This window comes from Hyperoodon ampullatus, assembly GCF_949752795.1.
Source record: "Hyperoodon ampullatus genome assembly, chromosome: 6".
NCBI lineage: Eukaryota > Metazoa > Chordata > Mammalia > Artiodactyla > Ziphiidae > Hyperoodon > Hyperoodon ampullatus.
The window spans coordinates 58,388,584-58,405,435 of record NC_136919.1 but is presented as its reverse complement, the minus strand read 5'-3'; the positions used below and the strand labels follow the sequence as shown (position 1 = coordinate 58,405,435).

The 16,852-nt window shown below is 38.5% G+C and overlaps 1 protein-coding gene across 1 annotated transcript in view; it reads right to left on the bottom strand.

Moving 5' to 3' along the window:
- Nucleotides 1-12,418, bottom strand: part of HAUS6 (HAUS augmin like complex subunit 6) — a gene marked incomplete at both ends in the record, with an annotated part of 43,858 nt that extends 31,440 nt beyond the window's left edge. The window contains 7 exons of the mRNA XM_079706981.1: nt 952-1,000; nt 1,515-1,580; nt 2,969-3,116; nt 5,662-5,794; nt 6,311-6,389; nt 7,694-7,789; nt 12,291-12,418. Coding sequence (XP_079563107.1) covers nt 952-1,000; nt 1,515-1,580; nt 2,969-3,116; nt 5,662-5,794; nt 6,311-6,389; nt 7,694-7,789; nt 12,291-12,418 — 699 coding nt within the window. The remainder of the gene's footprint in view (nt 1-951; nt 1,001-1,514; nt 1,581-2,968; nt 3,117-5,661; nt 5,795-6,310; nt 6,390-7,693; nt 7,790-12,290) is intronic.
- Nucleotides 12,419-16,852: the final 4,434 nt, after the last annotated feature.

The following is a 16,852-nucleotide window of genomic DNA, read 5'->3' as shown; positions in this document are numbered from 1 at the left end:
TATTACTCAGCCATAAAAAGAAACGAAATTGAGCTATTTGTAATGAGGTGGATAGGCCTAGAGTCTGTCATACAAAGTGAAGTAAGTCAGAAAGAGAAAGACAAATACCGTATGCTAACACATACATATGGAATTTAAGAAAAAAAAATGTCATGAAGAACCTAGGGGTAAAACAGGAATAAAGACACAGACCTACTTGAGAATGGACTTGAGGATATGGGGAGGGGGAAGGGTAAGCTGTGACAAAGCGAGAGAGAGGCATGGACATATATACACTACCAAACGTAAGGTAGATAGATAGTGGGAAGCAGCCGCATAGCACAGGGAGATCAGCTCGGTGCTGTGTGACCGCCTGGAGGGGTGGGATAGGGAGGGTGGGAGGGAGGGAGACGCAAGAGGGAAGGGATATGGGAACAGATGTATATGTATAACTGATTCACTTTGTTATAAAGCAGAAACTAATAAAAAAAAATTTAAAAAAAAAAAAAAGACACATGCACCCCAATGTTCACTGCAGCACTATTTCCAATAGCCAGGTCATGGAAGCAACTAAACGCCCATCAACAGATGAATGGATAAAGAAGATGTGGTGCATATGTACAATGGAGTATTACTCAGCCATAAAAAGGAATGAAATTGGGTCATTTGTAGAGACATGGAAGGACCTAGAGACTGTCTTATACAGAGTGAAGTAAGCCAGAAAGAGAAAAACAAATATCATACATTAACGCATATATGTGGAATGTAGAAAAATGGTACACATGAACCAGTATGCAAGGCAGAAATAGAGACACAGATGTAGAGAACAAACATATGGACACCAAGGGGGGAATGGGGGGGTGCGATGAACCGGGAGATTGGGATTGACATATATACACTATATGTATAAAATACATAAGAACCTGCTGTATAAAAAATAAATAAAATAAAATTCAAAAAAAAAAGTCTCACCTTTTGAATTTTCTCTTGTATATTACTTTGGTCATCATAGGGTTCCATTCTATTTAAAAATTAAATAATCTCATTAGTCAATAAAAAAATATGGTAATTTACCATCCAAAGAGCTAATTAATCTGCACACCCACCTGCTAACCACCACCTATTAAAAGCAAAAATAGGGCTTCCCTGGTGGCGCAGTGGTTGAGAGTCTGCCTGCCAATGCAGAGGACACGGGTTCGTGCCCCCGTCCGGGAAGATCCCACATGCCGCGGAGCAGCTGGGCCCGTGAGCCATGGCCGCTAAGCCTGCGTGTCCGGAGCCTGTGCTCCGCAACAGGAGAGGCCACAACAGTGAGAGGCCCGCATACCACAAAAAAAAAAAGCAAAAATAAAATTCAAGCTCAAAGCTATCATCATTTATTAGAAGAACTGGACTAGGAATCAGAATTATGTTCTTGTCCTATTATCAACTAGCTATTGATATGTTATTTTAACTAATCTCAGTTTTCCTTACCGGTAACATGCAGGAGGCTCAACTAGTATCTCAAGGAACTTTCAACTCTAAAAGTCACTTACTTTTTTATCTCGTTTTGCTGTCCTATACATTCTGATCTCAAACTTTGTATTTGTTTAACTGACAATCTGCAAGAAAACATACAAAATGACAACTGTAAATCTATTACAACTAACTAGTATAGCCCGCTTTGATATTTTCCCTCATTTCATATCTTTGCTCAAGGCCTCTGAGGACTACTCTTCCCAATATACCCAGCAGCCAGTCATAAAGGGACTCTAGACTCCCTTTAAGAGTTACAGGAGTGCTCTAACATATAGGCGGCTATTGAAATGGACCAGGACTTCTTGGCTCATATACTCTCTGACTTCAAGCAAAAATGTTGGAAGTCATTTAACACTACTCTGTTCTCTTATCCTTATCTCACATACCCAGGGGATAATTTTAAATGTTACCTAAAACGGGCAACATTGTAGTTTTAAGGAGATTTCAAAGGATTTTGTAGCTTTGGGAATAGATAACAGCATTTAAAAAGTTATCTTACTATAGTTGTTTATAATTGTAAAAAACTGGACACAATTTATGTCTAGAGAGTAAGAACCTTGCTTGCCTTGTTTAATGCTGTAGGACTAGTGTGTAACCAATATCCAGCACATAGAAGTAACTCAAAAAAGAAAAGTGCTGAATAGATGAATGTATATATAAGACAGTATAAAATGGCTAAAGTAACTATGGAATACCTCTTCAACTAAGACACTAAGTAGAAATTAAAAGTAATACATTATGGCAATATGGAAAAATTTATAGAATGAAATATTAAGAGAAAAAAGGATACAAAATAGAATGAGCACTATAATTACAGCTTAAAAATTTATTTCCATGTTTAAAAGAAAAAGCACCTAAAGAAACTGAGTTTTTGAACTAAAATGATATCTTCCTTTTCTCTAAACTTTCATTTACAGTATGCCTAAAGTTTTAAAACATTTTATTCAGAAGTTATCAGGCTTTAAAATGGAAAGATAACAGCAAGGGGGTTTTGAGGTAGACATGAATTATTGCCATTGAGAGAATACCGATGAGGGACTTCCCTGGTGGCACAGTGGTTAAGAATCTGCCTGCCAGTGGAGGGGACACGGGTTCGAGCCCTGGTCCGGGATGACCCCACATGCCGCGGAGCAACTAAGCCTGTGTGCCACAACTACTGAGCCCACATGCCACAACTACTGAAGCCCGCGCACCTAGAACCCGTGCTCCACAACAAGAGAAGCCACCGCAATGAGAAGCCCGCACACCGCAACGAAGAGTAGCCCCCACTCACCGCGACTAGAGAAAGCCCACGCACAGCAACAAAGACCCAACGCAGTCAAAAATAAATTAAATAAATAAATAAATAAATACTGATGGAATTAAAAAAATAAAGTGCATACACCAATGGGTTAAAAAAAAAAAGGATACTGATGACATTTGTGCAAAAAGAAAGGAATTTACATTTTCTAACTATCAAAGTATTACTTACTGTGCATTTTCCTGGTATTTTCGGGTAACACAATCTTCTCTTTGCAAAATTCGTAAAAATCTGTTACGTGCTACATGGCATCTGGCAATGCACTTGTGCAAATCTTGTGGCTTTACGTTAAATGTCTCTGTAAAATGTACAGAAGAATCTACACAGAACACAAATAAAATATACAAAACTTAGACTTACAAGCTAATAAATATAAAAATGTGAGATTATTGAGAGATTAACAACCTCATTTAACTAACAACTCCTTAAAAGCTGGCATGCCACATACACAAAAAGATACAACTAATTTCAGCAAAAGCAAGGATGACCTATTTTTAAAGGAGGCAATAAAAAAGGATATCTGAAGTTGAGTTATTTTACATAATTAAAAATTCTCAGAGTCCTTGTGCCCCAAGTAATTCTTATTATCACAGCGTGATACATCCATGAACAAATTCATCATTACACATAAGCAACTTCTCAACTGATCTTTTAACAACAAAGGAAGAAAATCAATTAAAAGAGATGAGGTGAGATCACATCACCTTCATTGCTGCTATCAGCGTACTTTTCTTCCTAGTAAGACCAACAGGACAAGACAACCAAATAAAACCAATCTCTATTTCTCAAGTAATTCTTGGCTGTGTTACTGATGATCAAAGCAGACCCTGACAACAATCCATCTAAACATTTGAGAGTCCAGGTTTTCACCTGTAATAAAATGTAATAAATCCTACTTTAAGATGGCTCAATACAATAAAGATGGATATTCTGGAAAATAGTGACCCCACACCATACTTAACATTGTAAATCCAGGTCCTAGATCACCCGCAAAGAAATAACCAAAACTCCTGAATATTTAACAGGGTATGAGTTCGCTGGATGTAGAAGTCACCTAGAGACTGAATATGTTGAATGAAACAGCTTTAAATGAGAAATATGACAACCCATGCTTAAAAGCCTTATGTACAATAAACTCTTGCTAAATCCAAATACACATAATTCATATAAAATAGTTTGGGTTACATGTAACTGGAATAAATCATCTAACAGAAAAGCTGATAAAATGCTTATGTTACATTAAATTTAAAATATGTAGGGCTTCCCTGGTGGCGCAGTGGTTGAGAGTCTGCCTGCCGATGTCGGGGACACGGGTTCGTGCCCTGGTCCAGGAAGATCCCACATGCCGCGGAGCGGCTGGGCCCGTGAGCTATAGCTGCTGAGCCTGCGCGTCCGGAGCCTGTGCCCCACAATGGGAGAGGCCACAACAGTGAGAGGCCCGCGTACCGCAAAAAAATAAATAAATAAAATAAAATAAAATAAAATAATTAAATAAAATATGTAAATGCTTATAAAGTAAGATCACATGTACATGTTTTAAAAAATCATGCACAGAAGATAAACTGGAAAAAAGGTATATGTTTGGGTGCATATATACATATATATATATATACACACACACACACATACAATATATACTTGAACATACACAAAATGATATATGTATAAAGTTTGTCACTGTAGCATTATTTTTATAGCAAAAGATTAGGAACAAAGCCAACTGTCTGTCAGCAGAACTGATTTCAGAACAAATGTGTGATTAAATACACTATGACACATCCATTCAAATATGCAGTTCTTAAGAGAGACAGAGTAAGGAAGATCTATGAACTGACATGGGATGATCTCCAATATACACTGTTGCATAAAAAACACAAGATTCAAAACCAGATGTATGTCACCATTTAGGGTTTAAAAAAAAGAATATATACACATTTGCTAGTATTATTCATTACAATGGTTGCTTCTGGGAAGGGAAACTAAGTAGAGATGGAAGACAGACTTTTCACTTTCTGATTTTTGAATCATGAGAATCTATCATTTATTCAAAATAATTAAAACATATAATATGTGCATTAAAAACAAACAAACAACAAAAACACCTAAAAGAAAACAAACCAAAATGTAAGCAATGGTTGTCTCTAGAAATTGGAAGATGGGATATTATTGCATCAACTTTTCCAGCTTTTACCTCCCATGTTTTATGAGCATAACTCAATTAAACTGAGCAGCATACTTAGTAAGCTACAAATAGCATTCTTTTAAGCCTTAGCTGAAAAATCCAATATTTTGTTTCTATAATCTAGCAAATAGATCAAATCCCTTTAAAACAGCGATTGTGAACCAAAATATTCCAACACATTGCCAGTAGCCAAAATAAATCTCTAACAAATTCAACACAACATTTAATACAATGAATTATAGGCAAACTATAACCTGCAGGTCTAACCTGGCCCACTGGCTCTTTTTCTGAGGTCAGAAAGCTAGGACTGCTTTCTACATTTTTAAGGGATTATATTACAAAAAATAAAAATTAAAAAAACCTCACAAACAGGTATATGTGACAGACACTCTTATGTGGTGCACAAAGTATAAAATATTTACTGTCAGGCCTTACACAGAAAATGTTTCCCAACCTCTGTATTAGAACGTAAGAAAATAATCTGTATTGCTACCTATGTTCATTATAAGAGGATTTCAAACTACAGTTCCAATAAAATATTAACCATTTGCCTTTTGAGGTAAAGTAATATTTTTATCTTACTTTATTTTATTAAAATCTCTTAATGATTTACAAATTATAAAAAAATAATAAAAACTTAAGAATCAAAACAAAAAAAACTCCTACTGTAAGCTTAACTTACTTTTAGAATGGGTTTTTATATAATTTATTGCAACAAATCTTGCAAAGTGATACATCAGATGAATAAACTTAGGACCACCAGGAGAAAGAAATAGTGAACCAACAACTTGAGGGAAGCTACTTCCACATTCAGCCTATGGAAAAAAGAAACAAGATGATTTGAAGACCTTAACAACAACAACCTTTATATTTACATCATACTGTTCTGAAGCCTAACAGGGTTTACCAGAATTATTCCATTTGAACCACAAGTTGAATTTTTGAATCCTCTAAACTCTTGGTGGACTCAGTCACAAAAAGCAATTAAAATTTAAAGCCACAATTACTGATACTATTTGGGGACATAAGCTAAAATAATCTATGGTAAAAAAATTTTTTTTCTTTAAACAAAAACTGTGATATAAATTCCCAGGAACTCAAAAATCTATTTCTAATGCACTTAGCCAACAAAGCTGGCTTCCCAGAAATATACAGAATCCCAACCAAAAACCACCAGAAAGTATTATCCTGATTAGTATTTCTTGCTTATACTGTTAGCATAAAAGCATTAAAAAGAGTTCACCTCTAAAAAAATTAATGTATCTCAATAAAGCCTGAAAAAAAATTACCTCTTAATAAACGTTTGCATCTTTCAGAAAGAAAATACTTACAGAAATCTTTTTTAACCATTCGCAGCAATGTTTTCGGAATTCAGTATCACTTTTTTGGTCAAATGGAGGCCAACAAAGTCTTTAAAACAAAAATAAAAATTAGAATTATGAATAAAAAAGAAAACTCAGCAAAATTTTAAAACATCAAACTTATCTCCTATACTAGAAATATTAATGCTAAATCAAGGCTAACGTTCATAAATTTCAACTAAAGAGAAACACCAACCTGTAAGAAATTAGGTCTTTTTCTTTATGAATATCTATAGGGTTGAATTCAGTTTAGTGCAAATAATCAATGAATATATAAGTTAAATATAGGGATGAATCACTATTAAAATTACTGAAAATCAGCTAAAGAAGACAACACTCTCAATGAATTCACTGGACTAATGCATAAAGATGGTATAAATAAATTAGGATAATAATGCCTGGGGAAAAAGAGAAAAACACATGGTTACACATGAAAAGCACAGAAAGAATGGCATAAGAGATCATGACCGCTAGAGATAACCTATATTACAGTCAGGGGTGCTACTGTTTTCTGGACAAACAAGATATGAAATTATTAAAAATTGTTTTAGCCAAAAATAATGAACTTTAAAATCTGCCTAGTGCTTTCTCCTTATAATGTTTTGTCTAAATTTTTATTCTGAGGCAATTATTTGATTAGGGTCCCATTTTTTTTTGTATTTCTATAGCATAACTTACATGCTATATTCATAGAAAAAAATTAAGTATGCAAAGAAAAAAAGCTGGAATGTCAACAGTGATATTCTCTAGTTGGGTTTAGGAATTATTTTTACTTCCTTCTTTAACTTTTTCTGTATTTGCTGAACTGGCTAAAGTAAGCTGTATTTTGTTTATAATCTAGAAAAAAAATTTTTAAATCTATTTTTATTTGAGCAGAGGAAGCCCTATACCTTAATGATAGGGATTTCGAAAATATGTTTCAAATACACTTGTTCTCCTTATCACTCATAACTTTAACTGAAGGCAAATATTAAAAATAAATTATCACAAATAAAAACAATGCCCTAAACAATGGACTTACTATATAAGAGGATGAGGGCACAATATAAATATTAAAACAAATTTGAACACTTTTTCTTATAGATGAAACCCAAATCACATGCAAAATAACTTAGAACCAAGGCTAGTGAATAATCACATTTTTATATTTTTATTTTAATTTACAATAATTTTACAAAAAAAATCACTCAGATTTATAAAGGTTAAGTACTAAATTTGTAAGACTCAAGCCTAATTTCTATAACATCCATTCAAAATAATAGTTGAAGTCCAAAGTTGAAATTCTGGCTTATATAAAGTCATAATCCCTTTTTAAATCCCCTACAAAAAGAAAATGAAATAACTTTTACTCACTTGAAAACTTCTTTAGTGAGAGACTGGTCAAGCGTTTGAAACAAAAAATAAGAAACTATCTGAAAGGCATCACGGTTCAACTTGTCAAACATGTTCCTAATGGTTTAAAAAGAAACAGAAGTAGAAAAAAAAAGAAAAAAGAAAAAGGTTAATAAAACTAAGCATCATCAAAAGCTGTGTAAGAGTCTGACCCATTAATATTTTTCATTCTGTTCAAGAGGTCAAGGCAAATTAATTATTCTGATTCATGTATATATTTATAAACAATTAAACACATACAAGTTTTTGTTTTCATTCTGAAAATATAGATCAATTAGAAGAAAACTAGTAGAACTTGGCTTTACTGCAATGAAAACATTCTACAAAAAGAAAAGGAAAGCCTAATTAGGTAGAGAGAAAACTATGGCCTAAGATATGGTGAAAATGATGATACCCACCAACATTTTCTGACAATAAAAACAGTTAAATATTTATTGAGTTTATTATTTATCTGATATTATTTTAATTAAGCCTTTTACAAGCAGCAACTCATCTAATCTTCACCACAATCATATGAAGTTAATAGCTGTGCTTGCAGCTTTAACATGAAGTATTTTATCTAATCCCAACAACATGAGAAAGCAGTTTGATTATCCTCATAATACAGATGACATGACAAATAGATCTGAGTACTCCCGTGAACACATAAAGCTATTTTCCTGAAATAAGCTTTGAGTTGGAAAAAAAAGAGTTAACATTAAAATTCCCATGCTTATCCTTTTGTCAAACAACTCTTTTATCCTTGGAATGTTTCCTCAACAAATACAAATGAAGTTCCTACCTCCTTATCACCTCTCAAACCTGCTATTTTTTTCATATAGTATCCTGTTCTCTTCAACACTTCTAATATTTAAAAAGATATTTGTTAAAGGTTTGCTCACCCACTGGACTGAAATTCTATAAGGGAAAAGTTTACGTTTGCTCTGTTCACCACAGTATACCCAGGTCCAATACTGTGTTCAATTAATATCTGTTGAATAAACAAATGGGGGCTGAGAGTGCCTTCTGCTTTGCTCCGGGCAACTGAAGGCCTAGTAGAGCCTGGGCTGATTCCATGGAGGGTGCTGCTTATGACCTTAAGGGTCGGTGTGCTAGAGAGAACTGCAAGTACCTTCACCCTCCTCCACATTTAAAAATGCAGCTGGAAATTAATGGAGGGAACAATCTGATTCAACAAAAGACTGCTGCAGCCATGTTCACCCAGCAGATGCAGTTTATGCTCCAAAATGCTCAAATGTCATCACTTACTTCTTTTCCTGTGACTCCATCCCTGGCAGCTAATCCTGCCATGACTTTCAATCCCTACTTACCTCATCCTGGGATGGGCCTGGTCCCTGCCAAACTTTTACCAAATGCACCTGTGCTGATTTCTGGAAACCCACCTCTCCCACTGCCAGGAGCTGCTGGTCCAAAACAGATGCGTTCAGATAAACTGGAGGTATTTGTGCAGAAATATATAAATCTCTATAGGGCAGATATTAACCTTATGCATAAACATTCTTAGAGCCCAATGTTTTGAATGCTTTAAATAAGTACATCTGAATTTTATGCTTATGGAATATAACCTCAGAAAAATGTTAGACAATTTACTACTGCAATTTTACCCTGTTATGAAGTGCACAGTTGTACAGTAGGTCAAACAATGTCTTAGTGTACCCAGCCACAGACTGGGCATCTCCTTTGCTATGGCACAGAAAGTCTGGTGGGAATGCTCCTTTTAGCCAGCCTCCAGCTTTGCAGAGTGGGATTACTGTGTTTGTTGATGAGTCTCCACTTTCTAGAATAATCAAAAAGTCAGCTCTATTGGCAGCCCCTTAAATGCCTTGCCATGTATTGAACTGGAATCTGTCCATGTCCTTTAGTCATGGTCCACAAGTCTGCTTGTAAAAAGCACATTGCGGGACTTCCCTGGTGGCACAGTGGTTAAGAATCCACCTGCCAATGCAGGGGACACGGGTTCGATCCCTGGTCCAGGAAGATCCCACATGCCGCGGAGCAACTAAGCCTGTGCATCACAACTACTGAGCCTGCGCTCTAGAGCCCACGAGCCACAACTACTGAGCCCATGCACCACAACTACTGAAGCTCGCGTGCCTAGAGCCCATGCTCTGCAACAAGAGAGGCCACTGCAATGAGACGCCCGCACACCGCAACGAAGAGTAGCCCCCGCTCGCCGCAACTAGAGAAAGCCTGCGTGCAGCAACAAAGACCCAACGCAGCCAAAAATAAATAAATAAATAAACAAATACATTGCTGTGTGATAAAGACACATCTTGGACCCTAACAAAATAACCCCCTCTTGTAAACTTAGCTAATTACACTTCAGGCTGTGTATCAAGTGGAGGATTAAAAACTGGTTTTCAGCAATACTTGCATTTCACTGTAAGGAAAGCAGACAAAGTTTTCCTTTGGGAAGACTGGATTTTTTCTTCCTTGGAATAGAAATTTTGTTTAGGTTTATATCTCATAGTGAATATGGCTTGACATTATCCTTCAGCTTTAAAAATTTTTCCTAAATAGATGACAAAAGTATGTATACTGTTGCTCTTACACATTCACTGGCAAAATAAATAAAAGCGAATCACCTTCCAAGCAAAAAAACAAACAAACAAAAAACAAACAAAAAAACCCCACAAATGAATGAATCACCTTTCCTTTCCATTCCCACTGACTCCTTAGTTTAGGTCTACCTAACTGCAAAGCCCTGACTCCCCCTCTAATCCATTCTCTGTAATGCAACCAGAATGATTTTTCCAAAATGCAAATCTTTTGGGCAAATGCCTAGGAATGGAATTGCTGGATCATATGTTAAATGTACATTTAACTTTACAAGAAAGGTGGCTACACAATTACATGCTCACAGGAACTAGAAACACATAGAACTGCACACCAAAAAGAATGAATTCTAACATATGTAAACATAAGTGAATCAAAAATTTTTTTAAATTTTGAAGTAAATTTGATGCCACATTCATGCTTAAAGCATTTTAAAGGGGACATGTTTTAGTATATCCCTCCCACTAACCAACTGAGACAACTCTAAAGACATGGGGGGGTGAATCTATAACAATGTTAAAAAAAAAAAACTGTCATCACTGAACCAGAACTTGACAGATTTTATTTAATTTTCAAAGGCAGAAAGAAGACTGCAATTGAATAAGCCAGAGCAGAGAAAAACTAAGATTGCCAAAACAATAGAGAGGATGCAGTGGCAATGGGAACCATCCTCAGTGGAGGCCTGGGAGAAGCTTTAAGTTTCTCTGCCATACGATGGGGCATCAAATCGTGAGATAGGTGGCACATTTATTAATACATAATCATAACCTGATAAATGCTACCCACTGGTTGTCAATTTTTAGACTAGACTTCTAGACAAAACCTTTCTACATGTAAATAGTAGTAACTTCCAAACAGTTACCAAACAAAACTTAATTACAGCTCTAAACCTTGACAGTAAAACAGTTCTAATACAGCTGAAAAAAGTCAAGAGGGAGAAGGCAGAGGGTAGGTAAGTGTAGGTGCGCTAATTATCGTATAAAGAATAGCGGCCTTCACTGTGAAATTACATCGTGGGGAATCCAGAGATACTTTTGAGATTGATACATCAAGAAACAGAGGTCTAAGCACATTATTTAAATACTGCCACAAGAAAAACGGAAATAACGTAATTACAAAATTCAAGAAGATTGAGCACAGGAGATAGCCTATGTATCCCAAATTTTCCTTGGCCTATAGTGGGCAAGATAATAGAGACTGTCTAAAGTTAATAAGACATAGAAATATAAACAAAGCATTAAGGTTTTTGGTTTGTTTTGTTTTTTTTGCGGTACGCAGACCTCTCACTGTTGTGGCCTCTCCCGTAGCGGAGCACAGGCTCCGGACACGCAGGCTCAGCGGCCATGGCTCACGGGCCCAGCCGCTCCGCGGCATGTGGGATCTTCCCGGACAGGGGCACGAACCCGTGTCTCCTGCATCGGCAGGCGGACTCTCAACCACTGCGCCACCAGGGAAGCCCAAGCATTAAGTTTTATGATGAGATCTGTAACATCTGTAGCAAAGCAGGAAGGGGCTTTTTTTTACTTTTCATCTTAATACCACTCTCTACTAGTTTTTTGCTAACTGTGGCAGGCTTCAGCCTGCTATTTCTGTTAGTGAAAATTATAAACTAAAGATCAACTACCTTGAAAGTCTCCCTCGAGTCCTAAAGGCGTTTGCACCTTACGGAAGGCGTTCCCGAGTCCCTCCGTTACCAAACCGCCACCTCTCCCTCGACTTCACAGACCACCCAGCTTCACTACCAAAGCAGGAATAAGCCGCCCCTTCAGTTTCGCCCCAACTGCAAACTCTACTCCCCTACAAAGCGCTCCCGGCAAGGTCCCGTAACAGACAGTCTCCTGCCACCAGGCTGGCTGCCACTGGAAGTAGGAACTTTGCAGCCAGTGCCGGGACCCAGTAACCGACTACTTAATTCATCAACCTACGAGGTCCGCAACAAGGCGGGTCACGCCAGCACGGCCAGGCTCAGACACCCCCGCCCCGCCGGCCCCGGCCTCCTTACACTCCGAGGTGCGTGTGCGACACGATCTTTCCACCGGCTACGGTCGCCGAGCCCGGCTCGAAGCCGAGCGCCTGCAGATACATCCAGAGATGCTCCTTCTCGAAAGAAGGGAACCAGGCCGAACTCATCTTCGCAGTAGGCAGGGCCCGGCAAAGGGAGAAAGCGCAGGCTCCAACGACTGCGAGGGCCCCTCAGGCTTTTTCCCTACGGGCAGCCTGAGATGGCGGCGGCCCCTCCATTGCCACCGCCTGATCCTCTCTTGCCCGGAAACATTTCGCCTCAAATGGCCTCAAATGCCTCAAATGGCCTGAGACTCCAAAGTCTCAGGGAAACAGAGCCTCTAACGGTAGTACGACACAGCGGCCTAAGCGAAGTCACCACAAAACAAGCGTCCCGCGCTTCCGGAAGAGCGGTTTGCGCCGGCCCCGCCCGGCTTCCGGTGGAGGAGGGGCTTCTTTAGAGGACTGTGTCTCCCGCCATGCAATGCACCCTTGCCTCGGTCTTTTCCGGTTAAGACCCCCAGAGAACATACAAGACCCACAAGGCATTGCGGGGCTGGCGAAGTTCCTCGTGATTGCGGGGATTTGCTGGCGTCCTGCGGCTTCGCGTTTTCTGATCCTTTTTTTCTGATCTTTGTGGTTCCTTTTCTCGTATATGCCTATTACGTCAGATAAAAACCATAAGCTGTTCACTGTAGTAGAAAAAGCATTGGATTTCCTCAGCTGTTCTCACTACATGTGTAACCCTGAGCAAGTCGCGTAACTTCTGAGCCTGGAATCTATTATTAGTAAAATCTTGTTTGCCCTCAAGTGATGAATTCCTTTCATCTCCTTGCTCTGAGAAATCTGGCTGTCCCCTACGCATACATCTTTCCCCTGCAGCCCTGTCAATTGATGACTGCTTTCTCCTCCACATGCCATATACAGCAGAACCTGGAAATGGGGTGGATAGCCTACTTATTTCTCATTAACACTTTAGGCAATTATTGCCTCACTAAAACCACCAGCTCATTTGATAAGTATGCTATCACCCACAAGTCTTCCTTGCGGAGGTCAAGTGTAAGATCTCCAGGTTGCTGGACCTCATTCTGAGATTTAGCCTTTAATTCTCTGTCTCTCCCAACATTACTCCTGGAATAATTTTTGATGATTTCAATATCCATGTAGGTAATCTTTCCAATGCCCTGGCCTCTCAGTTCCTCGAACTCTTCTCAGCACCCTGGCCCCTTTCTGTCTTTGCCAGATTTATCTGGAAGAATCCAAATGGCTATTATATCAATTCTCTGCCTACTCCGTACCTGCAGCTTAGCAGCTAAATGCAATTATGATGCCTGGCATTACCCAAAATTCATGACAACTGAAGTAGACTCTTAGGCCTGCCCTCTCCACCCTACTATTTCCCCCAAATCTCACTCTCCATTCGGTTACATGTATATTCTTCCCTCCTTTAAACTTCCAATACCCCCTTCTTCCTCCTCACTCTCAATGATGTCCTTTGTTCTTAATTGATAGATGCTTCCAAAAAAGAACCTCCATCAACAGTTTACCAACCTGCCTATATCTTTGCCCATATAGTCTTCCTTGTCTTTCGTTAATCCGGGTGAATCAGGGTGTGCCTACCTAAGACCAGTCCTCTCACACATTCGATGGACTGTATTCCCTTTCTCACACACAAGGAGTTTGCTCCAGCATTTGTCCTCTACTCTCTCCTGCAGCATCATCAGTTCTTCCCATCAGTATATAAACATGATGTAATATCTTCCATCATTAAAAAAAAAAAATCCTTTGACCCCAATGCTTTTCTAGCTATCAGTCCATTTCTCTTCATAGCAAAACTTCTCCAAAAAGTTGTCTATATCCACCTTACTGCGAGTGGTAACTTTCCAAAGCCACTTGAATCAATTAGTGTTCTTTGGTTGCAAGCAGCAAAACTGACTCTGAAGGAGTTTTATCGGATGGTCCTGAATAGCATCAATAAAGAACGGAAAGGCCAGATAATAAGGCTCAGGAAACAGCAGACCCATGTGCCACTCCACTCAAGATTTATACCCCAGGCATTCCAATTTACTTTTTAAAAATAGCTTAATGTATCATTATAAGTGAACATCATCATAACTATCACCCAGAACAAGAAATAAAAGTTCTCCATCCATTCCAGAAACCTCTCTTTTCCCGAAAGATAACCACCATCCTCACTTTTATAATAATAACCTCCGGGACTTCCCTGGTGGCGCAGTGGTTAAGAATCTGCCTGCCAATGAAGGGGACACGGGTTTGATCCCTGGTCCAGGAAGATCCCACATGCCACAGAGCAACAAAGCCCGTGCGCCATAACTACTGAGCCTGAGCTCTAGAGCCCGCAAGCCACAACTACTGAGCCCGCATGCCACAACTACTGAAGCGTGCACGTCACAACTACTGAAGCCCACGCGCCTAGAGCTCGTGCTCCGCAACAAATGAAGCCACCACAATGAGAAGCCCGCACACTGCAATGAAGAGTAGCCCCTACTCACTGCAGCTAGAGAAAGCCCATGCACAGCAATGAAGACCCAACACAGCCAAAAATAAATAAATAAATAAATTTATATTTAAACGATAATAACAACTTCCTTGCATTGTCTTGTAGTTTGACCACCCAAGTATACTTCCCTAGACACTACAGTTTAATCTTGCTTTTGTTTTTTTTTTTTTGGTCTTGCCTCTTTTTTTTTTCAGTCTTTCCTGGGTTTGTTTGTTTGTTTGTTTGAAGTTTTTATTGGAGCATAGTTGATTTACAATGTTGTGTTAGTTTCAGGTGTACAGCAAAGTGATTCAGTTATACATATACATATAGCCACTCTTTTTTTTAACTCTTTTCTCATTTAGGCCATTACAGAGTATTGAGTAGAGTTCCCTGTGCTGTACAATGGGTTCTTATTAGTTATCTATTTTACATATAGTAGTGTCTATATGTCAATCCCAATCCCCCAATTTATCCCTCCCCACGACCCCTGGTAACCATAAGTTTGTTTTCTACATCCGTGATTCTACTTCTGTTTTGTAAATAAATGCATTTGTACCCTTCTTTTTAGATACCACATATAAGCAATATCATATGATATTTGTCTTTCTGTATCTGACTTACTTCACTCAGTATGACAATCTCTAGGTCCATCCATGTTGCTGCAAAGGGCATTATTTTGTTCTTTTTTTATGGCTGAGTAATATTCCATTGTATATATGTACCATATCTTCTTTATCCATTCCTCTGTTGATGGACATTTAGGTTGCTTCCATGTCCTGGCTACTGTAAATAGTGTTGCAATAAACATTGGAGTGCATGTATCTTTTTGTTTTTAATAATATAATTTAATTACACATTTTTCTCATTCCCCCTCCCCTTTTTCTTACAATTAATCTGTTGAAGAACCAGGGCTATTTGACCTGAATAATGTCCCCTGGTCTGGGTTTTACTGACTGCATCCTCATGGTACAGTTCAACATGTTCCACTGTCCCTGTCCTCTGTACTTTGTTCAAATTGGCACCTGGATCCAGAGGATTGATTGGGCTCATGTATGATCACTTTGGCAAGATTAGATGATGGTTGGTATATGCTTTTTCATCAGGAAATATGTAATATCCCTGTTTATGCCATTGACAAGCAATAATGCTAAGTGCTTAGATCCATTATTCACAGGTGATTGCAAAATGTTGAAATTCTCATTTATCATTTGTTATGGGCTGAATGTTTGTGTCCCCCCACCCCCCCCCCGCCAAATTCATATGTTGAAACCCTATTGCTCAATGTGATGGTATTAGAAGGTTGGGTCTTTGGGAGTTAATTAGGATTAGATGCAGTAATAAGGGTGAAGCCCTCATGCATAGAACTATAAGAGTCACAAGAGGGCTTGCTTCCTCTCTCTGCTCTTTTCACCATGCGATGATACAAAGAGAAGTCTGCAACCCAGAAGGGGGCCCTCACCAAAACCTGACTCTGCCGGCACCCTGATCTCAGGCTTCCAGCCTCCAGAACTGTGAAAAATAAATGTTTGTTGTTTAAACCACTCAGTCTAAGGTAATTGGTTATAGCAGTCCTAACTGACTAAGATATCATGTCTTTTTCATTTGTCAGAAGGAATACTTTTATGAGAGAGGTTTTCCCTCATTTACTATTTGTTTACCTAGTGATGAAGACATAAAGAAGGATAAATTCTTTTTAATTTTTTTTGCCACACCACGTGCGGCTTGCAGGATCCTAGTTCCTGGAACCTGCACCCTCTGCAGTGGAAGTACAGGGTCCTAACCACTGGGCCACCAGGGAATTCCCAAGAAGGACAAATTCTTGATTCTTTCATTTTATTTTTTTAAACTGTACCTCCAGCCCCAATCTTTTCTTTTTTTATATATTTGTTTGTTTATTTATTTATTTATTTGGTTGCATCAGGTCTTAGTTGCAGCAGATGGGCTCCTTAGTTGTGGCTCGAGGGCTCCTTAGTTGTGGTATGCGAACCCTTAGTTGCAGCATGCAAAATCTTAGTTGTGGCATGCATGTGGGATCTAGTTCCCGGACCAAGGAACGAACA